General features: G+C 33.6%; 3 protein-coding genes across 3 annotated transcripts; 1 reads left to right on the top strand and 2 right to left on the bottom strand.

Moving 5' to 3' along the window:
- Positions 1–996: 996 nt before the first annotated feature.
- On the bottom strand, positions 997–5,278 carry LOC138181154 (coatomer subunit alpha-like). The gene is made up of 5 exons (XM_069115781.1): positions 5,087–5,278; positions 3,694–4,918; positions 2,670–3,617; positions 1,437–2,591; positions 997–1,357 (listed from the first exon to the last, which is right to left on the bottom strand). Exons 1-5 carry the CDS (start codon positions 5,164–5,166, stop codon positions 1,121–1,123), a joined length of 3,645 nt encoding a protein of 1,214 aa, XP_068971882.1. The 5' UTR covers positions 5,167–5,278; the 3' UTR covers positions 997–1,120.
- Positions 5,279–7,295: 2,017 nt separating this feature from the next.
- Positions 7,296–11,601, bottom strand: LOC138180692 (coatomer subunit alpha-like). Its single transcript, XM_069114763.1, has 5 exons — positions 11,402–11,601; positions 10,009–11,233; positions 8,985–9,932; positions 7,752–8,906; positions 7,296–7,672 (listed from the first exon to the last, which is right to left on the bottom strand). The coding sequence occupies exons 1-5, from the start codon at positions 11,479–11,481 to the stop codon at positions 7,436–7,438; spliced, it is 3,645 nt and encodes a 1,214-aa protein (XP_068970864.1). The 5' UTR covers positions 11,482–11,601; the 3' UTR covers positions 7,296–7,435.
- Positions 11,602–11,808: 207 nt separating this feature from the next.
- Positions 11,809–13,746, top strand: Creld (Cysteine rich with EGF like domains). Its single transcript, XM_069114768.1, has 4 exons — positions 11,809–12,322; positions 12,559–13,216; positions 13,279–13,374; positions 13,466–13,746. The coding sequence occupies exons 1-4, from the start codon at positions 12,158–12,160 to the stop codon at positions 13,684–13,686; spliced, it is 1,140 nt and encodes a 379-aa protein (XP_068970869.1). The 5' UTR covers positions 11,809–12,157; the 3' UTR covers positions 13,687–13,746.
- Positions 13,747–23,637: the final 9,891 nt, after the last annotated feature.

Below are 23,637 nucleotides of genomic sequence, written 5' to 3'. Positions count from 1 at the left end.
AATGTATTTAAACAGATTTTCCATAAATCAGAGTAGTTTAACAGCATTTTACAATGTTGTTACTTATCGCTTTCATTATCCAATCACATAAAAATCAAAAAATGAAATCAGGAAATAATTAAGAACACGGGAAATTTAAAGAGGAATAGTATAAAAAAAGATCGCAAAACAACTTTTGAAAATTTCGAGAAATGATCTCAAATTTCAAGAATTATCGAGATAATATTACCTATTACAAGATTATATTCTTCTGAAACAAAACCTATATCTTGAGGAAAAATTCTATCGAGGCGCCGAAATTTTCAATTTCGAAAAGCTCTTAAAATGTAGTTAAAGCAGCTCTTTTCATATGAAAATGACGATCAAAATCTTATAAGTGCTCGTGGTATAGCGCAGCGTTTTGTCACTCGTTTTCGAATTGCCACTAGGTGCCTGCATATGCACGTTTCTCCTACTATTATTGCTGGAGGAAGAAATGTGCGTATAATTGGGCTGTTTCACCACTAGAGTCGGTAATTTGCGAAACACGTTTGGCTGAATTTCTTCCATGAACATCGGCGGTTACCCTACTCATTTCTGACATTACCAACCAGCATTTATTTGAGGATTTTACACACATTGTTCTATAAAATTATTCTTTTAACAACATTTAGCCATTGCTTGTACGCCTTAAATATAACCATTAATATTATTGAAGTTACAGCACTGTACAAAATAATTGATATATTCTCTTCATCATTCAACCATAATTCCTCAATAAAGATAATGTGAATTATACTATAATTGAGAAGTAAATTGCTTGTATCTCCCTTTATAAAAATAACATAAAAAGCAATTGAGTAAAAACATTTCTAGTTAATATTTTTATTGCGTATTTTTAAAATGTAATTTACATGTCCACTGTTCCAATATGAAATACTATTAATGACAATAATGTTACACAAACTTTTTCTCTATAGAGTAATAGAGGAAATATTTAGAAGTTATCTCATCATATTTACAATATCTTTTGTAATGACATATTTTTTATCTATAATACAATTGAAAAATTACAAAACAACGATATTGTATTACAATATACTGTATTATTTGTAATAATAACGATAAAAATATCAAAAATTTATCGGAATTGAACAGGACTTATCCTTAAGCCGATACATTGTTTTCCGATTAGTGCAACTTCACAAACTTTGCATACTGTATCTTTAAATTGAGGTAAATAACTTGCACCGCATAATGGACACTTGACTTCTGGTTTTCCTCTGTAAATTGGAACAAACGTGCTTGCGCATAATGAAAACGGATTATGTTCGTCGTACGCTAATTGATGTTCATCCACCGGATTTTTATCGCAAGCCTAAAATAGAAAGAAACGCGGTAATAATCTTTTCCTGTACTTTATATGAGATGGTTAATATACACGAAAGTATACATACCAGCAAAATCTTTCTAACTTGTTGTGCTAATTCAGGTTTAGGTCCCAATTCAAGTAATCTTCTTGCAAACGAAGCCGCAGTTTTGTAATTTTTTAATTTGAAGAACATATTTACAGCTATCCTTAGAGTGAGAATCTGGTGAACAGGTTGTAAATTGCAATGTGTAAAGTAGGCTGCCATTTCACAGATTCGTTTTTGTTCAGCTAAAGTAGCTTTAGGTAGATTTTTCCTTTCAGTCTCCATTTTTAAACCTAGAATATACTCTCTACAAATTTGAATCAATTCCTGTGCTTCTATAATATCTTGCCTCGTGTCAACAACCAATAATGGAACACTGAGTAGAATCGCTTGCAATTTTTCTATCGCTTCTGGAAACTTGCCGCCAGTTGTCAAATGATAGCATACTTGAAGTCGTTGAACTAAATCGGTAAGATGCAATCCAATTGCAGGGAGACTGCTTTTTGGATTTGTATCTTTCCAATTTCTTTGAGGATATCCGTATAAAGAAGGTATATTGGGTAACGACGCAAATGATGTTCTAGCGCGTACGAATGTATTCATGAAAAGACTCTGATACGCTTCAAATTCAACTACACCAACTTGATCATTTAGCAATCTAAATGCTGTTTCTAGTGATCCAGCTAGTACATGATCTACAACCAATTGCGAATTGTTCATCCAATGTTGAGTTGGTGATATTCCCTTAGTTGGCGGTGAATAATAGCCATTTTCCGTCGCAGCCACTGGAGTTTCGAGTTCCGGCGGCAAATCTACGTCCTCCACATCCCACCCTGCATTTTCTTCGCCCTCAGGAACGTTTTCATTTTCGATACCTTCCTCATCGTCTATTCCTAACTCTTCGTCATTGCCCCACCCTTCAGCAGGTACAGTGTTATCGTCTTCCGGAGCCAACGCAGCAGCTACCTGACTCTTTCCACGCGACATCATCGCTCCGTCGAAGAAACCTTTTGATACTGTTAATAGTGGCCAGTTGTTTTCGGCCTGTTGAATTGGTACCGGAGGTCGAAGATATTCTGCTCCTTGTTCAAGAGCAGAAAGTTCTTCGCTCATAGAACTATATTGAACGTCGTCTTCTGGAGATGATATACCATGAATTTTCTCAGTTACATAAGCTAACGAAGCTTGACCAGAATTCTGTAACATAAAACGGTAAAAAGTAAGTCGTGGGAGTAAGAAAAATTTGAATATAAATTGAGTTATATAAATACCCACACGCAATATTTTTGCACGTTCATAAACGTCGCCAAGTAACAAGCTACCCTGATATTGTCCAGAAACGTCTTTCCTAATTTCTGCAATTTTTATCATCTTACGTAATTTCTCTAAATTACCAGTTATAAGATACAGGAATGCCAATTTTTCAAAATTCTTAGTTCTCTGATAGCACATTTCGACAACTTGATGATTGCCTTGTAACAGGGCAGCCTGGGCCAAGCTTTCCCAACAGGATTTTTCATCAAGCGATCTCGCGGCTTCTAAAGCGACTTCGATGTTTCCGCATTCAAGGGCAAGGCCAAATCTTGTCTTTTCATCTTTAACAAAGTGCAAAGCAACTTCGGGATATCCCTTCTGTTGCAAGTATGCAATTATAGATTGACCAACGAGATTTGCGTTGCGAACCATGTGCAAAACCTCTTCGTATTTCCTATTGATCAAGGCCAATTTAAATTTATATTCAGTTGGATCTATTCGAAGAATCCTTGGTCTGCATTCTCTGTCCAAGCAATAAACTTGATTGCCTTTAACTCGCGTTACATATATCGGGAGGTCTAATGTGCGTATAATACCATGATCACCATTGTTGATTGCATATTTGATGTGATTGCTAGTGGTGTAAATGAACACTCCCGAGTCGTCCCAAGCTCCCGACTTTACCCTAGTGTTTTCGTGTACAGAGCACAAGGATTCCAGACGTCGATTACAAATGTTAACATCATGTTTCGAGAGTAAAGCGACGTGAGACATATCGCTAGACCAGACGGCATATTTACACTTAGAAATTTTTACTTCGGCTAATGTTCTTTTCTGTTGAACGTCAAAGAGCGTTACTTGATCAGCATCACGTAAAAGGAGCATTCCAGTACCAGCGTAAAATATTTCGTCACAGTTTGGGATCTGCACCTTTTTCGTAATTTCGTTCTTCAAATTTTTGATGAGCAACTGCGATAAATAATTAAAAAATGTTTATAAAATTTCGTTATTTTAAAGAAGATAACGTTTCTCCCTGAATACATACCGAATACGCCCTATCTAACACCGCAAAACGATTTCTGGCAACCCAGATGGCAGTGACACCCGAAGCCCGCTTCGCATCGGCATCAGTGTTTGAATCACCTTCGCGCGGTATCAAATATAGATCGTAAGTGCTATTTTCGACATTATTAGCTGATCTAGTACAGATTAAAACAGCGTTCTCAGCTTGATTATACGACATGCTATAAGGAGGTGTTTTTCCACCTCCTCGGATTTGCATAACAGATGTATCTTTTGAAGTAGTGAAGTCCAATTTTCTAAGAAACCGTTCTTTCACGTAATAAAGAACGTTTCCATATACAGCATATGCAGGACGTTCTCTTTCTAATTTGAAAATAATCATTCCAGAATCATGACCAGCAGCAAACAGATTCAATGTAGGATGTGCTGCGATGACCCAAAATCTCTCGTGTTCTCTTCTAAATGTGTGCAAACAAGTACGTTTAGACATATCCCAAACGCGGATACTTTTATCTTCAGAATTTGAAAGAATTAAGTCCTGTCTAGGATGGAACAAAACACAAGAGACATTATTATAATGTCCCCGACAAGTATCAACCTCCCACGCTTTGGCATCATTCATTCTCCACATTTTAATCTGACGGTCATCTGCTCCAGAAACAATCAGAGGCAATGTTGGATGGAAGCATGCCCAATTAACACCTCTATCATGTCCCTCCAAAACATGTTTTACAACAACATCTGCTTGACCAAATAAATCTGTGGCTCCAGGATTTTTTAAATGATCTTCCAAGCCTCCTGGACCAGGAGCTACATTTTTCTTTCTTAATCCAGAAATATCCCATACTCTGACCGTTTGATCTAAAGAAGCCGATACAATGATATCCTCTGTAGGATGAAACTGTGCACACATGACATAGTGATTGTGCCCAGTCAAGACACAAATGCAAGTGCGGCTCTGCCAATTCCAGATACGAATAGTTTGATCGTCTGATGCACTCAATATCCATGGGTATTCTTGATGAAATACAATTGTTCTGACATAATCTAAATGACCCAATAAAGTAAAGAGGCATTTCCTTTGCTTATAATTCCATACTTTGATCTTATAGTCATCACCACCAGATACAAATAATGGTTGTTGATTGTGAAAACATATTCCACGAACTGGTCCTTCGTGCTCATCAAATTTATCTAATAAAGTACACATGCGATAATCCCATAATTGAATAACACCATTGTGTAAACTGTAACAGAATACATAATATTTCTGGAAATCTGAGTTTCTTAATAGTTCAAGAACAATGCAGAATTTTCCGAATTACATTAGAGTTAATAATCCTAACGTAAACATCTGTATGTGGTTGTTTTAATAACTTAATAGCTAACCGACACGGAGAATATTTATTATTTACCTTACAAGCACCCATGGACGTTTTGGATGAAAGGAGATCCCTTTTACACGAGCAGATTTTGTCTCAAATTTTGTTAACATCTCTTAATAAGTATTTCACAAAATTTTGTTTAAAGAACCATTCCTCACTTCTAACCCTTGCAAATTTGTCACGAATCGCGACACGTCACGACGTCATTAGCGCTGCCATGAAATACATACATGGGTATAGATAGCAAATGGAACATTTATTTTATCGTATAATATGTATCCTATCAAATTATGTTATTCCAAATTTTGAACATTTTTTTACTATAATTATATTTCTTTGTATTCAAATGAATCGTCTGCTTATAATTTCTAATAGATATTTTTTAATATTACGTATATTGTATTAACCGAAAGAAGAGGCTGGCCTTCACCTCTGAATCCCAATTTTTTTTTTATGTTATACATATTTGAAGTATTTATTGAATAGAGTTCAGCGATAGCAGTTTTGAGTTTAGGAATCTCTCCGCTCGAAAGTTATTATACAGAAAAGATTGCAAATTTTGTCGTGTTTCTGAAAGACCTAATTGGTCGGAAATGATTTCGAGAATCAAAAAATTTAACTTTGTAAAATTTCTTGAAAATAACATCATTCCCTAGAATCAGCGAAATTGTGCCACCTCCTATGTTATCGTGTTCTCCTGATACAAAATTGTAAAATGAGCTTAACACATTTTTGAAAACACGAAATTTCAAATAAGGAATTTCTCGAAAATGAATTAATACCCAATAATCAGTAGAATTGCTCTATTTCCTATATTGTCGTGTTCTTTTGTACAAACTTGCAAAATGTGCTGAAAGTATTTTCGGGAACCCGAAAACTCCAACTTCCCAAAATTCTTTGAAAATGAGGTGATTCCTACAAATTGGTAGAATTTGCCACCTCCTATGTTATCATGTTCTCCTGATAGATAATCGCAAAGTGAACCAAAAGCATTTTCAAGATCCCGAAAATTTCAACTTCGCAAAATTCTTCGAAACTGACGTATTGGAAAAGAATCGCCGAAATTGTTCCACTCTCTATGTTATCGCGTTCTTGTAATACAGAATTGGAAAATTGGTCGAAAATTTCTTTGCTCTTGAATTTCCTACGAAAATGGCGTTTTTTACAGAACTTTTAATAAGTTTCTTATATCTCTTATGGTATTTTAGTCTCTTAGTACTTTTCAAATTCCTCAAACTCTTTCGTCATATTTTTTAACTTATTCCTCGAACTTATGGAAGTTGGAAGTTATTTGGGGAATGTGGATATTGGAAGGATTTTAAATGATTAAACGCTTTGTTTATTTGCAAAATAATATTGTTTTCTTCGATTCATTTCATCAGTTTACAATAATTGTACAATTTTACAATGAGCTAATCTTCTGTGTAATCATTTGCGTAATTTTGTTACTTTACAATAATTTGATTCCTTCGTTCGATAGAACTAAAACAGCTTTTTTCATATGAAAATGACGACCAAAATCTTATAGCGTTGGTGACGTGGCGCAGTGTTTTGCCACTTGTTTTCGAATTGCCACTAACCGCCTACTTTTGGCCAACTGCGTATGGACTGGTACAAATCGAGACACATCTTCCTTCTCATAGTGCACACGTTTTTCCTACCAATAACACCGGAGAATAAAGTGTACGTATAGTTTGAACCGTTTGAACATTAGAAACGGCAATTAATGAAGTTCTTTTATGGGAGAATTTCTCCTTTGATCATCGGCAATTTTCCCAATTTCATCTCTGACATTACCAACTAACATTTACTTGGTGATTTTACATACATTGTTCATTAAAATTCTTTCTTTAGTCGGGTTTAGCTAATGCTTATAAATCTTAAGTATGATTACTGATATTATTGAAGTTATAAGTTACTCTATGAAATGATTTATATATTCTTTTTGTTATACAATTCTACCTGCTCAATATAGAAAATGTGAATTATACTATAATCGATACAAAAATCGCTTGTGTCTCCCTTTATAAAAATAATAAAAAGTCAATTGAGTAAAAATATTTTTAGTTCTTAATTTTATTATGGAATTTCTTTCTCTGAAATTCTTAATTTTTAAAATATAGTTTACATGTACTGTTTCAATATGAAATAATGTTAATAGTAATAGTGGTAAACAATGATGATAATGAACTTATTCTCTATAAAGTAGTGGAGGAAATATTTAAAAAATTTAAGTACATATATATCTTATAATGTTTACAATATCTTCTGTAATGACATATTTTTTATCTATAATACAATTGAAAAATTACAAAACAACGATATTGTATTACAATATACTGTATTATTTGTAATAATAACGATAAAAATATCAAAAATTTATCGGAATTGAACAGGACTTATCCTTAAGCCGATACATTGTTTTCCGATTAGTGCAACTTCACAAACTTTGCATACTGTATCTTTAAATTGAGGTAAATAACTTGCACCGCATAATGGACACTTGACTTCTGGTTTTCCTCTGTAAATTGGAACAAACGTGCTTGCGCATAATGAAAACGGATTATGTTCGTCGTACGCTAATTGATGTTCATCCACCGGATTTTTATCGCAAGCCTAAAATAGAAAGAAACGCGGTAATAATCTTTTCCTGTACTTTATATGAGATGATTAATATACACGAAAGTATACATACCAGCAAAATCTTTCTAACTTGTTGTGCTAATTCAGGTTTAGGTCCCAATTCAAGTAATCTTCTTGCAAACGAAGCTGCAGTTTTGTAATTTTTTAATTTGAAGAACATATTTACAGCTATCCTTAGAGTGAGAATCTGGTGAACAGGTTGTAAATTGCAATGTGTAAAGTAGGCTGCCATTTCACAGATTCGTTTTTGTTCAGCTAAAGTAGCTTTAGGTAGATTTTTCCTTTCAGTCTCCATTTTTAAACCTAGAATATACTCTCTACAAATTTGAATCAATTCCTGTGCTTCTATAATATCTTGCCTCGTGTCAACAACCAATAATGGAACACTGAGTAGAATCGCTTGCAATTTTTCTATCGCTTCTGGAAACTTGCCGCCAGTTGTCAAATGATAGCATACTTGAAGTCGTTGAACTAAATCGGTAAGATGCAATCCAATTGCAGGGAGACTGCTTTTTGGATTTGTATCTTTCCAATTTCTTTGAGGATATCCGTATAAAGAAGGTATATTGGGTAACGACGCAAATGATGTTCTAGCGCGTACGAATGTATTCATGAAAAGACTCTGATACGCTTCAAATTCAACTACACCAACTTGATCATTTAGCAATCTAAATGCTGTTTCTAGTGATCCAGCTAGTACATGATCTACAACCAATTGCGAATTGTTCATCCAATGTTGAGTTGGTGATATTCCCTTAGTTGGCGGTGAATAATAGCCATTTTCCGTCGCAGCCACTGGAGTTTCGAGTTCCGGCGGCAAATCTACGTCCTCCACATCCCACCCTGCATTTTCTTCGCCCTCAGGAACGTTTTCATTTTCGATACCTTCCTCATCGTCTATTCCTAACTCTTCGTCATTGCCCCACCCTTCAACAGGTACAGTGTTATCGTCTTCCGGAGCCAACGCAGCAGCTACCTGACTCTTTCCACGCGACATCATCGCTCCGTCGAAGAAACCTTTTGATACTGTTAATAGTGGCCAGTTGTTTTCGGCCTGTTGAATTGGTACCGGAGGTCGAAGATATTCTGCTCCTTGTTCAAGAGCAGAAAGTTCTTCGCTCATAGAACTATATTGAACGTCGTCTTCTGGAGATGATATACCATGAATTTTCTCAGTTACATAAGCTAACGAAGCTTGACCAGAATTCTGTAACATAAAACGGTAAAAAGTAAGTCGTGGGAGTAAGAAAAATTTGAATATAAATTGAGTTACATAAATACCCACACGCAATATTTTTGCACGTTCATAAACGTCGCCAAGTAACAAGCTACCCTGATATTGTCCAGAAACGTCTTTCCTAATTTCTGCAATTTTTATCATCTTACGTAATTTCTCTAAATTACCAGTTATAAGATACAGGAATGCCAATTTTTCAAAATTCTTAGTTCTCTGATAGCACATTTCGACAACTTGATGATTGCCTTGTAACAGGGCAGCCTGGGCCAAGCTTTCCCAACAGGATTTTTCATCAAGCGATCTCGCGGCTTCTAAAGCGACTTCGATGTTTCCGCATTCAAGGGCAAGGCCAAATCTTGTCTTTTCATCTTTAACAAAGTGCAAAGCAACTTCGGGATATCCCTTCTGTTGCAAGTATGCAATTATAGATTGACCAACGAGATTTGCGTTGCGAACCATGTGCAAAACCTCTTCGTATTTCCTATTGATCAAGGCCAATTTAAATTTATATTCAGTTGGATCTATTCGAAGAATCCTTGGTCTGCATTCTCTGTCCAAGCAATAAACTTGATTGCCTTTAACTCGCGTTACATATATCGGGAGGTCTAATGTGCGTATAATACCATGATCACCATTGTTGATTGCATATTTGATGTGATTGCTAGTGGTGTAAATGAACACTCCCGAGTCGTCCCAAGCTCCCGACTTTACCCTAGTGTTTTCGTGTACAGAGCACAAGGATTCCAGACGTCGATTACAAATGTTAACATCATGTTTCGAGAGTAAAGCGACGTGAGACATATCGCTAGACCAGACGGCATATTTACACTTAGAAATTTTTACTTCGGCTAATGTTCTTTTCTGTTGAACGTCAAAGAGCGTTACTTGATCAGCATCACGTAAAAGGAGCATTCCAGTACCAGCGTAAAATATTTCGTCACAGTTTGGGATCTGCACCTTTTTCGTAATTTCGTTCTTCAAATTTTTGATGAGCAACTGCGATAAATAATTAAAAAATGTTTATAAAATTTCGTTATTTTAAAGAAGATAACGTTTCTCCCTGAATACATACCGAATACGCCCTATCTAACACCGCAAAACGATTTCTGGCAACCCAGATGGCAGTGACACCCGAAGCCCGCTTCGCATCGGCATCAGTGTTTGAATCACCTTCGCGCGGTATCAAATATAGATCGTAAGTGCTATTTTCGACATTATTAGCTGATCTAGTACAGATTAAAACAGCGTTCTCAGCTTGATTATACGACATGCTATAAGGAGGTGTTTTTCCACCTCCTCGGATTTGCATAACAGATGTATCTTTTGAAGTAGTGAAGTCCAATTTTCTAAGAAACCGTTCTTTCACGTAATAAAGAACGTTTCCATATACAGCATATGCAGGACGTTCTCTTTCTAATTTGAAAATAATCATTCCAGAATCATGACCAGCAGCAAACAGATTCAATGTAGGATGTGCTGCGATGACCCAAAATCTCTCGTGTTCTCTTCTAAATGTGTGCAAACAAGTACGTTTAGACATATCCCAAACGCGAATACTTTTATCTTCAGAATTTGAAAGAATTAAGTCCTGTCTAGGATGGAACAAAACACAAGAGACATTATTATAATGTCCCCGACAAGTATCAACCTCCCACGCTTTGGCATCATTCATTCTCCACATTTTAATCTGACGGTCATCTGCTCCAGAAACAATCAGAGGCAATGTTGGATGGAAGCATGCCCAATTAACACCTCTATCATGTCCCTCCAAAACATGTTTTACAACAACATCTGCTTGACCAAATAAATCTGTGGCTCCAGGATTTTTTAAATGATCTTCCAAGCCTCCTGGACCAGGAGCTACATTTTTCTTTCTTAATCCAGAAATATCCCATACTCTGACCGTTTGATCTAAAGAAGCCGATACAATGATATCCTCTGTAGGATGAAACTGTGCACACATGACATAGTGATTGTGCCCAGTCAAGACACAAATGCAAGTGCGGCTCTGCCAATTCCAGATACGAATAGTTTGATCGTCTGATGCACTCAATATCCATGGGTATTCTTGATGAAATACAATTGTTCTGACATAATCTAAATGACCCAATAAAGTAAAGAGGCATTTCCTTTGCTTATAATTCCATACTTTGATCTTATAGTCATCACCACCAGATACAAATAATGGTTGTTGATTGTGAAAACATATTCCACGAACTGGTCCTTCGTGCTCATCAAATTTATCTAATAAAGTACACATGCGATAATCCCATAATTGAATAACACCATTGTGTAAACTGTAACAGAATACATAATATTCCTGGAAATCTGAGTTTCTTAATAGTTCAAGAACAATGCAGAATTTTCCGAATTACATTAGAGTTAATAATCCTAACGTAAACATCTGTATGTGGTTGTTTTAATAACTTAATAGCTAACCGACACGGAGAATATTTATTATTTACCTTACAAGCACCCATGGACGTTTTGGATGAAAAGAGATCCCTTTTACACGAGCAGATTTTGTCTCAAATTTTGTTAACATCTCTTAATAAGTATTTCACAAAATTATGTTTAAAAAACCATTCCTCACTTCTAACCCTTGCAAATTTGTCACGAATCGCGACACGTCACGACGTCATTAGCGCTGCCATGAAATACATACATACATATAGATAGGGAATGGAACTTGTATTTTGTCATATAATATTTGTCACATCAAATTATCTATTTCAAATCGTGAACATTTTTTAAATATAATCGTATTTTTTTATTATCTAATGACTGAACTGCTTATAATTTCTAATTAATAGTTTTTAATATTAGGAATATCATATAAACGGTATAAAAATATTTTTCTACCAATTTATTAAGGTATAAAATAAAATTGAATTAAAATAAACTTATTTACTAAATGTGCATTAATTGAAACAATGCAAAGAATCAACGTGTCACTTTTATATTGATTGAACCGCGCATGTTCAGTTACGAAATATTTGTTGTATTATAATACGTGGGACTGTTTGTCTGAAAAATTTGGAATAATATAATTATTCATATATTGACTACAATCGAAATATTTAATAAAATAATGATCTTCTACAAAATAGTATAGAATCAATTACATTCTGTGATTTGTATTTAAGAGTAATTATTATTAGCCTTTAAGTAAATGCTGATAGTGTTACTGAAGGTAGTGACCGGTACGTTTCTGTAGAATAATGCGACGAACCAATGTCATTCTTTTTCTTTTCTTAAGCTTGTTTATTTTACTTTCTATGTCTGCTTCTGTAAAGTGCAACAAAACACCTTCAAGTGAAGAATTTAAAGCTCAAAAATTTCCTCCATGTGCGGCTTGCAAGATTTTAATAAATAGTTTTAAGAAGGTGAGTTTGTCAAATATTATAAGTTAAAAGAACACAATTTTTAAGAAATATGTGTACGAAAGTATATGTAAATGCATATCTTTTTGTATATAAATTTAACGTAATATTGAGTTTACTATATCATATTGTTTATGTGTATATATATAAGTAATTTTATTCGCATTTAATCATTATTTATCTGTGTAAATATCTTTTATGTATGTATTTTACATTTATTGTACTGTTTTGTTATACAGGGTATAGAAAGGACTAGTCGTGAAAAATTTGATGGTGGTGATAGCGCATGGGAGGAAGATAAGTTAGGTTCATATTCAAAAAGTGAAACTAGATTAATAGAAATACAAGAACATTTATGCGAAGAAGTAGAACGTGGTAAAATACAGTGTCAGACTTCAGCTGAAGAATTAGAAAATAAAATAGAAGATTGGTGGTTTAATTACCAACAAATACATCCAGATATTTATGATTATATCTGTATTCAACAAACAGAATCCTGTTGTCCAAAAGATCATTTTGGTCCACAATGCAAACCATGTCCAGGTTTTCCAGATAAAATTTGTAATAATAATGGTAAATGCAAGGGAGCAGGTACCAGAAAAGGAAATGGTAAATGCTCCTGTGATAAAGGCTATGAGAAAGATGATTGTTCTGAGTGTGCAATTGGATTTTATGAATCCTATAAAGATGAAAATAAATTACTTTGTTCACAATGCCACAATGCTTGTGATGGAGCTTGTAGAGGACCAGGACCAAAAAATTGTGAAAAATGTATGGAAGGATGGCATATATTAGATGGACAAGGTTGCTTTGATATTGATGAATGCCTAAAAAGTGATGAATATTGTTCAAAAAATCAATTTTGTATTAATAAGGAAGGAGGATATATGTGTTTAAGTAAGTTATAAAAAAACATACAAAAATAATTTAATATTTATTGTTTTTAATTAATGTTTTAGATTGTGACGTGGCCTGTGATGGGTGCACAGGTGATGGACCAGATATGTGTATAAATTGTGCAGATGGATACCGTGAAAAAAATAATTTATGTATAAGTATGTTCTCAATAAATGTTGATTGAATAAGATATATAAAAATATTGCTACTACTAATAATAATAATCATATATAAAATTATTTATTTTAGATTCTGACCTATTGGGTCGTAAACAACAAGAGAATGTTGCAAGATATGCTACATATCTTGGTCTGTGCATAGCTACATGCATCATCTTCCAACGAAATATTTATGTAGCAAGTGTAATTGGATTATTAGTTGGGATATACATATCGGTTTCAGAATACATGATAGCTCATAGTAATGTTCAAGATACAACAGCAAATGTTGACATTCTAGGACCAGCATAAATGTATAGTGTATTATCTGTCATATTTTAATAAATTATAATGTATAAAAAAGAGAGAAAATGAATATTGTTATAGTAATCACTCGTATATTAACAATTATATATTCTGTTGTTTAATCTAATATATTAATTATTATTTATCATTTTAAAATTCAAATTTTAGAGATATTTCAATCTATACATATACATATATATCATGTGTTATCAGGGATGAGTAGCGTTATGTAATATGTATAATACATACCGTAAAGTATGTATATGATATATATATATATATTCTCAAAAACCAATCTTTAAATAACAAAAATTTAATCTTGTTCCGAGCATTTCTAAAAAAAAATCATAATTATAATATAAGATTTTTGGAGATATTATATTAGTAATTTCTTTCACTAGATGGCTACAAGAATGAAGTTTATTTCACTAGAGAATGTTTTTAATGACGAGTATATAAACATATGAAATAAGTGTTAAAGTTTGCAGTACCTTTATATCATATTCATATCAATTTTTGTCTAAAGTTTTGCTTTTTACATTTATTTCAAATATATAAGAAGTTAGTATTTTAAAGCAGACACATATATAGTATTATATACACCGATGTGTAATGAATATCTTATCAACGAACATACCGTTGTCGAAGTTTCACTTGTCTCGACATTTTTTTCTTTATTCAGTGCGAAATCTTTTGCTTTTAGTTCATTTAGATTTAGATAGATGCTTTTAATCCAAAGATTTAATATTTAATGTTTACAGAATTTTTAATATTGATCAAAGATGTCTATTAAGAAGTTATTGTTCTCATATACAATATGTAGAAAAAGTAAAAGCAATATTTTACATGTACTTTGTCTTTGAGTGACAATACGTGTAAATGCTTGGATGCACTGTGCCAACTAACAGCACCCAAACTTTATTGTTATTTTGGATATATTTTCTCAAGTAATTTTTTAATAAATTACCTTAGGATAGATTTTCCCAAATTTGATACAAGTTCATAGAAAAGGGGGTTATAATTACAACTTTCAAAACAATTCACTATGCGAGCATCAAATTAATATGCAGATATTAAAATATTTATACTGTTATAAAATCATTAATTTTTAATATTTCGATGTAATATTTTCAATGAATATTTCTAAGCCGTAGTACTGTTAGAAAATGCAAGAAATAAGAATCCAATTTTTATTTATAAGTAAAAGATCTTTTAATATTATATATGCATATAGTTTGTCTGTCACTTGAGTAACAGTAGTCGATAGCCATTAGTTACAACTGCAGCAACCTAATTTTGTTTACGTATACTGCCTTGCCTTGTTGTACAGACTACATATAGTTATACTTATGTGTACTATATACCAGATGGCGCAATGCATATTCTGTTTCTCGAAAGTTACGAAAGTCTCTTTCTATATATATTCGGGAAAAAAAATATACAAATTAAGTTGCAATACATTATCATATCCATTACGTGAATTTTTGTGTATTTGTTTTTTATGGCAAATGTTTTGTTAGAAGAAAGAATTAAATGATTTATTTAATTATTATTTAATATGTATTTATTGATTACATTATTTCTAGAGTATTTAACGAAGTACGTCCGTTATTTTTTTTATGCGGAAGGTGAAATTATAATATACAAATGTTTTCCTAGAGAAAGCGCAAGATATCTGGGTATAATATTTGTGAAAATGAATATACGCGTAAGAAGTTCTTATGTAGAAATGAGCTTACTAATAGATACTTGGCGCAAGAAATGTCTTAAACCTTCATTACTATATATTTTTTCGAGGATATAAAAACTGAAATTTTGAGCTCCAAGTTTCAATCATTATGCAAATAGACCAAGCCTCGAATTGACGTTTACAATAAATACGAAGGATTATTTCAATATCGAATCTTTAATTATCAAGATGCGGCTAGACTGATTTTATGGTAAGATAATCATAAACATTATAGAAATATGTCTATTATAGACAAAATATGGGAAGAAGTAGGAAATAGTGGTATGTTCGTACGTCGCTCAATGTTACCGCCTGAAATGCCGCTTGCTACTCGTCACTTTCTATATAATGAAAATGATTTCCATGGTCATTGGGAGGCATATACATGTATACATATACATACATACACTAGCACTGCATTCTGAAGTTTCTCTTAAGTAGGTTAACAGAATAACTAATAGATGGCTTCGGTATTATTATTTTACTCTCAATAATAAGGATTCTATAAGCTATATATAAATTGAATAAAGTAAAGTAATGAATACAATACTTTTATATATCGTATCTGTTTGAATATTTTATGTCTGGAAATTTTCTGCTGTAAATGTAAAAACGCTATGTTACAGAATTTTGTCCTCGGTTCTTTGATTATTAGTACTCGGCACTCATACGTATATGAGCGTGTGCCATTTTCGGGTTAGTCCTCTATTTTTCTATATTTCTACAGCAAACCATGATGTACTACTAGCATCAAATTATAAATAATCTATATTCAAAATTATTTAACTTTTTTCGAAACATTTTCTAATATTACGAATAATAGTTACGGTGATATTCATAGAAATCGATCTAAATAAGACGTTCTCTGTATACAACAATATAACTACATATTGTTATAAAAGCAAAAGACGTTACATATTCTGAGATGTACTCTATAATTAAACTTATATTAAATTTTTGAGCACAGGGTAATTTATTTAGATATGAAATCGCGAAACTTATATTAATTGTTATACATATTTACTATAGCTTTTTGGTGATTTATTACCAGATTTTAAAACATAGTCTTATAAATAATTCAAGATTATTACAAATTTGTATGAGTATGTAAAAATTTTATGAAACGTATATTTTAAAAGTTAATGATATACGTTACAAAACGTCCTATAAATATTTTTAATAAGAAAATATTTGAATAAAATATTTTGGCTTTTAATATTAACACCGATTTTGAGAATAAAAATTGTAATTTATTAAGTTATTACAATTGTACAATGAGGTATATAGGTTCAACAAATTTTAATCGACATGACAACGATTTAAACCGTTGCAATTTTAGAAAATGTAAGTACATGGGAAATGTATATATAAATATATAAAATAAATTAGTCCAGTATTTAAAACATTAAATTCATTGAAGAAAAACAATTCAAAATCTTAATTGTAAAAGTGGTTAATGTTATCGTAACTTGTGACTTGGTCTTCCAAAACGTATATTTGATTCAGAGATTATAAACTGCGGTCAAAAGTACATTGTTTATCCAAAGTATAAGATCAATAAAGAACAAATACTTATAAGAGTATAATATATGTTGGAGAGGAAAGAACACCGGAGCCTCTGGAATGCTGGATAATCCCGCAACATTGTAACCTAGAGCCTACTATAGCTGTAATTAAACAATTGTAGTTATTCAACCTAATTGTAATTGTCCGAGATTTGCGATAGTGAGCTTGGGCTCGAGGCGACAGTCGGTCGCCAACGTGCCCGCGGTCAAGGGATGAACGTTTTGCCTAACAAAGGTATGAAGTAATTCTATAGCTCTCCTTAAAAGAAATATCTCTGGCGACACACGACAGTAAACATTCCAACGGTCTCTGTCCCGTGGCCACACGCAGTTCCTATTCTTCGAGAAAAGATGATTGCCAGATGTCGATGTGTCTCCACAGTACGTGATCAGCTAGCCCGAGGGCCGTTATAAACACTAATATCTAGTTACCTAAAGTCCTTCGAACAGATAAACAGTCTTTGTCTCAACTACGGGAAGATAGGGGAGATCTATTTCTTTCAACGAACGGCGTCTCCCACTAGCAACTTTCCCTCGAGGGCGGCTAGCATCTTTTCTAACCACCGATATGGAAATTGACCAATTAGCAGCAACGCCAATTTCCCTTACTCTCTGAACGAAGACTATCCTCGACGAATCCGATGATCTTGTGCCCTTAGACACACCCCGATATAGTTTTCCTCTGTGGCATCATCGGGACGGGAAAGGCATTCTTTCACGCGATCTCATCGACTAAAGGAGTAACGCCTTTACGAATTATTATTGTTCAGACTTAGACCTCGCGAGCACGTTCGTTCATCATCCCGTTGACCGCGGATTCGTTATCGAACCCGAGACCATTGTTACTAGTATCGCGGGTGCCTAATCACCATAGTCGATTGTTAAACTTGTATCATCCGTGCCTGTGCTAATAAACTGTGTCTTTATTATATCGCAACGATGGCTAATTTCAATGAAGACTCACCAAACACCCACAATCCTAACCGCAACGCCCCTCCGACATATATAATAATAAGATTTATATTTATTTTTTGTTCCTTGTACTTTTTCTTGTTAGGAGAAATTTAAGAACGATTCACTTTCGATAACCTTTATAACAAAACCAAAAATCAGAATTAATCGTTTTTTATTAAACGACTGACGCTGTAACCGATAGATGGCTGCAGCATTATAACTTTTCTCGTAAGAGCTACACTCTTTAAAATAATATATAAATACTACGGCACATATGTAAAATGCAATACTCTGTATTTAATATCCATATTAAATTTTTGATTGCTGGAATATATTAAAATAATTCTAGACATATGCAATTGTAAAACTTACATTGTTTGATAATTCTTGTACGGATACGTATTTATAGTTTTATTTGTGCTTGTACTCATGTCTTTATAAATGTTATTAGATCTTAGAATGCATTCTCGGAACATTGAGGTACATATATGTAATATTGCAATCGTTATGTTTTATTACCTTGTACGCTAAAGAGTAGATGGCAAATAACGCGGAGTATAACAGAAAAGGGGGGGGGGAGATTCGCTGCATGTTTTAGCGTTCAAGAGCGAATTAATTCTTTTAAGAGAGAAGGCAAGCTTTTTCTTGAAGATTAGATGACAATATAACCAGGGAATATCTACACGTAGAAATCAATATGGAATAATGGCAAAAAAAATCGTTCGTTCTGGAATATTCTATTCAGAAAATTTTTCTGGCCCCATTTACGAATCATAAACCATTTTATATAGTGGTATTTTAATAAATTGTTGCTAAGTCTGAAAATATCGCTTTGTAACTTCGAAATTATTACCAGTGAATAGGTAAAAATTTTGCGAGGTATGAGTTTCAAAGACGTATTTTTGTTCCAAAATATCTTTGTTAGAAATATCTTTTACCGTGAAACGTATAGGAATGAAATATTTTTGTTCCTTCGTATTAACATTAATTACAAATGTTATTAAATCCTCCTAATTTTATAAGAAGGGTATATGTGTACACATATTATACATTGTGATGGAAAGAAGCCCTCTGGAAAGAATGCGAGCCTGATTGGTTGTTTTCGACAGATTCAACACAATCCTAGAGCTAAGCACGCGTATTGAACGAAAGTGCTACATATTTGTGTAAACAAAGCAATGTTGCATCGCGTGATGCAATAAAGAATAGTAAGTACCTCCCTTGCTCTTGTACCGTTCATCTTCGTGTTATCTTGTAGATAGTTGACATTATATTCGATAGATGGCTACGTAAGTTTTTTCTCACTCGCAGTAATAGTAAACCCATAGACTTTAAATATCGTTCCTTAAAGTAGGTGCGGTTGCAATACTCTGTAAATATATCCATATTTATATCATTTTTTTTGAGGCGTTATTAATTTCATTCTTAACGTATCAGATTATAGTAAGAAATTTGTTGTGGTAGTGCTAGTATTAAATATAGGGAAAACGTGCATAAATGCCATTGGCACTATATCAATAGTCCATAAGTGTTTTTGTAGTTGAGATATATGGATTTTAATGATACTATTACTCTTTAAAAAGAAGAGAGGTTGCGGTTGAGAAATTCGATCTAAATTTTCTTTTTCTAATTTCGAGTTATTCAGTATTTCTTTTTATTATTCCAATGTATATCTGGTAAAACATTTTAAAAATATTTATATCGTTCCAACAAGCGGGCCTTTTTGCTGACATCGACGTAACTACGAATGAAAGAAATTTTTATGTCAATATATGTAAATTAGGATACAGATTCTAAAACATTTTTGTAAGAGATATTTTTTACCGCAAAATGTATAAGTATTAAATATCTTTAGACCTCCATATTAGTATTAATTAATTAAATCGTTTTATAAATAACATTTCTTACTAAATGTTAACTTTGCCTAGGCACGTTGAGTTTAATAATAAGCTGTATTCAAAAGTACATCGTCCATACAAAGCGCAAAGTCGGATAGGAACAGATTAATATTTTTGTGTTTGTCATATGTCAAACGTATAAATGTTAAAAATATGTATATACAAGTTTTCAAAATTTAAAACAATAGAAAATTGTAAAGAATTAATTTTTTAAAGTTCTGAATTAGTTTTCCTCAATAATTTAGCAACCAATAGATGACTTTGGCATTATTGTTTTACTTGCAATGGTAGAAACCTTCTATGCTGCATATAAATGGACAAAATAAAGTTATTAATGTAATAGTTTAACATCAAATCCACATTGAATTTCTTACTTGAAATGGGATTACAGGTTCCATTAATGTTAGGTTTTCTGATTTTGAACGAGTATTGGAAATACACGGTATAGTTAATACATTTGTATCGTTTCTAATCCACGTACATCTTCATCCAGAGGTGCACGGGTGTTAAAGTATACTGAAAAAACGTAAAGAAACAAATAACGGTACAAAATGATAAAAATACTTATAAGAGTATAATATATAATAATAAGATTTATATTTATTTTTCGTTTCTTTTACTTTTTCTTATTAAAAGAAATTTAAGAACAATTCACTTTCGATAACCTTTATTACAAAACCTAAAATCAGAATTAATCGTCTTTTATTAAACGATTGACGCTGTAACCGTTAGATGGCTGCAGCATTATAACTTTTCTCTTAAGAGCTACAATTTTTTAAATAATATATAACTATTACGGCACATACGTAAAATGTAGTATTTAATATCGATGTTAAATTTTTGGTTACTGGAAAATATTAGAATATTACTAGTCATATGCAATTACAAAACTTACATTGAACGTTAATTCATGTACGCATACGTATTTATAGTTTTATTTGTACTTATATCCATGTTTTATAAATGTTATCACATCTTAGAATGCATTCTCGGAAGATTGAGGTACATATATGTAATATTACAATCGTTGTGTGAACATATAACGTTTACGATAATTGTAGACGAGACGATCGCCAACCCAATCTTGGTAACGTAGATAGATACCTATTGGCAAAATTTAAATGCTCTACCTACTCGTAATTAATCTGCTGATCAAAATTTAAACCAGTCCACCTCCAGTACAATTATTCCATAGTTTTACCAGAAATTTTCGTGGCTCAATTTTTCGTCATATCCAACGTCCACCAAATCCTCTGATCCCATTAGAAGGAGTAACAACGGAATTTAATATCACGAGACTGTACTCAAACACAGATTTATCTATCTAAACTCATTTACGAAAGTACGATTAACCCTTTTGCTTCGGGTGCTGCTTATAGACGACGCCCGCGAGATGACCTATGGTTACGAACATCGCTTATAGACGACATCCACAAAACCACCTGTGGGTACGAGCGCCGCATGTAGGTGGCGACCACGCGACAAATCCTGGGTTCCGCACCCCATATACCGGTCATACCAATGCCATCTGTGGTCAATAATATATTTTTTCGTTATCGACAGGACATTTTCTGTTGATTTTATCGATATATTGGATTAATCGCTTCTTAAAAGTTACTCATTGTTGAACCAACATCAAAACGTTTTACGCAATATATTTCAAACATCCAAACGATCGTATACTGTTTCGTGCTAAAAAATCTGTTAAATCCATTGACAGTGAAACGATACTTCATATACGGTTCTTACAAGAATTATTGTTATTTAAGACTTAGAAAAACGCATATACAGCAACCACGCACACCGTGCGCATTTCTGGCGCGCGCTTCCGTTCAGTGACGGCACTTCGGCGGGCTGGACTGTCGAAACGAAAGGATTAACGTAACGATTTGACAGGATCAGTCTTGTCACGAATTTATCAAATTTCACATTACACGAATCAAGATGAAATAGAACATGAAAACCAGGAGCCGCCGATTTAAATGTAGACGGTCTATCTAGACTGATTTCCGAAGGCCCGTCTAATGTAACGTCTCAACAGAACTAGTCGTATCACGATTTTCACCATTAGTTTTACTATACGAATCAAAGTACGGTATTTTATGAGTCAGAAAGTAGAAAATTATCGACACCTAGTGATCCATTAGCTGTACCATGGCCTCGAGATTTAGAATCGAAACGAATCGATATTCCAATTACGTGTATTCGTATTTCTATACAGAGAATCTTAAACCGAAGTTGAACGGCTTGTCTGAACTACAAAATGGAAAGCAAAGCTTTTATTTACTATATCCTTTAAACTTACGTTTCGACGAACCAGAGTATAAAGATCTATTTCGATGTTTGCAGAAATTAAAACTACCGATCAAGAATGAAGAATTTATATCTCTCCCTGCTGGGAAGCGCACCAATATCAAATCAGAGATCGATTGAACGAGTAGCGGAAATTTATATTTCCGAAGAAATGAAGTTAAATTACTCAATTTAGAAAGTATCACACCACAAACTCTTGAAGAACTGCAGCAAATTTTGAAAGAAAATCTCGACGGTTAACCATCCGGATATTCTGGTAAAATACAAAAATCGGGGAGCGACGTTACTGGCCGTCTGTTAGATCAGATACAAGGAAATACGCACGATCGTGTAATTCTTTCCAGAGAAGCGAAACAAATCTTAAGCCAGCTAAACAATCTACGGAAATAACCACTACAGTCGACAAACATTTGAAAAGCTAGCGATAGACATAATAGGGCTATTAACCACTCACCGAAACTAGGATTAGATTTATTTTTACCGAGCAAGATGATTTAAACAAATATGACTTTGCCGAAGCTACGCCAAATCACGAGTCATCGAGTTTTATGAAAACGTTAATCAAAATATTTACACAGTTTGCAATCTCAAAAACGTTTCCTATTGACCATAGTCCAGACTTTATGTCCGAATCGACGAAACATTTGAGTAATTTGTTTAGAAGCGAACATACTTGTGCTAGCCTTTGCCATTGCAAAACCAGTGGACGATTAGAAAGACATCGTCTAAATCTAAAAGATCACCCGAAGCATTACGTCAAGACTAACCACAGCGGAACGAGTACGTCTCATTCGCAAGGTTTAGTTCCGAATCCAACTATGGGGAACAGCAAGTAATTACAACATTGAAATACTTCAACGCTTCCAATCGAAAGCGCTAAGATCCATTATAAATGCACCCTGGTATGTCAGCAACGAACTAATACATCGCGACCTCAAGATACCAAGAGTCAAAGAGGAAATAGCAAAATATAGCGACAGATATAGCAAAAGGGTCAACAAACACCGAAACCCCCTAATTACTGGACTACTCGATACGTCGGACCAGATCCGCAGGCTGAAGAGACACTACCCGCTAGACCTAAACGCTAGATTCAATTAGTTATCTAAATTAAGTAATATTTACTTATTTATAATACTTACTTGTAAATTATACTTATCTATAATAAGTATTAAGTTATTATAAATAGTTAGCCATGTCACTGCGCCACGCCAGAAAAAATTACTGAAAATTCTCAGTGCGAGAATTGATTGTAAATTTTAATAAATAAAAATAAAAAAGAACGTTTAGTTCCAACGCTTCGACCCACAAATCCGCCGACTCAACACCGTACGAACTTCTATTCGGTCAAAAGGCTTCTCTACCGTCGTCGATTTTAAAACCCTTAGAGTGCCGAATACTCGTAGCCTGTGCGGTCCGTACGGACAGCGCGCGGCCAGCGCTGACGATCGCTGTGGACCGGAGTACTCTTTCGCTAGACTGGACTCTGTCGGTTGAC

Source organism: Bombus flavifrons, chromosome 6, assembly GCF_040668555.2.
Source record: "Bombus flavifrons isolate JBK064 chromosome 6, iyBomFlav1_principal, whole genome shotgun sequence".
NCBI classification, from domain to species: Eukaryota; Metazoa; Arthropoda; class Insecta; order Hymenoptera; family Apidae; genus Bombus; species Bombus flavifrons.
The sequence above is the reverse complement of the archived record's forward strand: the minus strand, read 5'-3'. Positions and strand labels throughout refer to the sequence as shown.

Excerpts from the sequence above, each read along its gene's own strand:
- LOC138181154 (XM_069115781.1), bottom strand. The coding sequence starts at position 5,166 with ATGTTAACAAAATTTGAGACAAAATCTGCTCGTGTAAAAGGGATCTCC. Across the intron at positions 3,618-3,693 it reads TGTTAGATAGGGCGTATTCG|TTGCTCATCAAAAATTTGAA; the intron begins GTATGTATTCAG and ends TATTTATCGCAG. Across the intron at positions 1,358-1,436 it reads AAGTTAGAAAGATTTTGCTG|GCTTGCGATAAAAATCCGGT; the intron begins GTATGTATACTT and ends TTTCTATTTTAG.
- LOC138180692 (XM_069114763.1), bottom strand. The coding sequence starts at position 11,481 with ATGTTAACAAAATTTGAGACAAAATCTGCTCGTGTAAAAGGGATCTCT. Across the intron at positions 11,234-11,401 it reads CGTCCATGGGTGCTTGTAAG|TTTACACAATGGTGTTATTC; the intron begins GTAAATAATAAA and ends ATTCTGTTACAG. Across the intron at positions 9,933-10,008 it reads TGTTAGATAGGGCGTATTCG|TTGCTCATCAAAAATTTGAA; the intron begins GTATGTATTCAG and ends TATTTATCGCAG.
- Creld (XM_069114768.1), top strand. The coding sequence starts at position 12,158 with ATGCGACGAACCAATGTCATTCTTTTTCTTTTCTTAAGCTTGTTTATT. Across the intron at positions 13,217-13,278 it reads AGGAGGATATATGTGTTTAA|ATTGTGACGTGGCCTGTGAT; the intron begins GTAAGTTATAAA and ends TTAATGTTTTAG. Across the intron at positions 13,375-13,465 it reads AAAAAATAATTTATGTATAA|ATTCTGACCTATTGGGTCGT; the intron begins GTATGTTCTCAA and ends TATTTATTTTAG.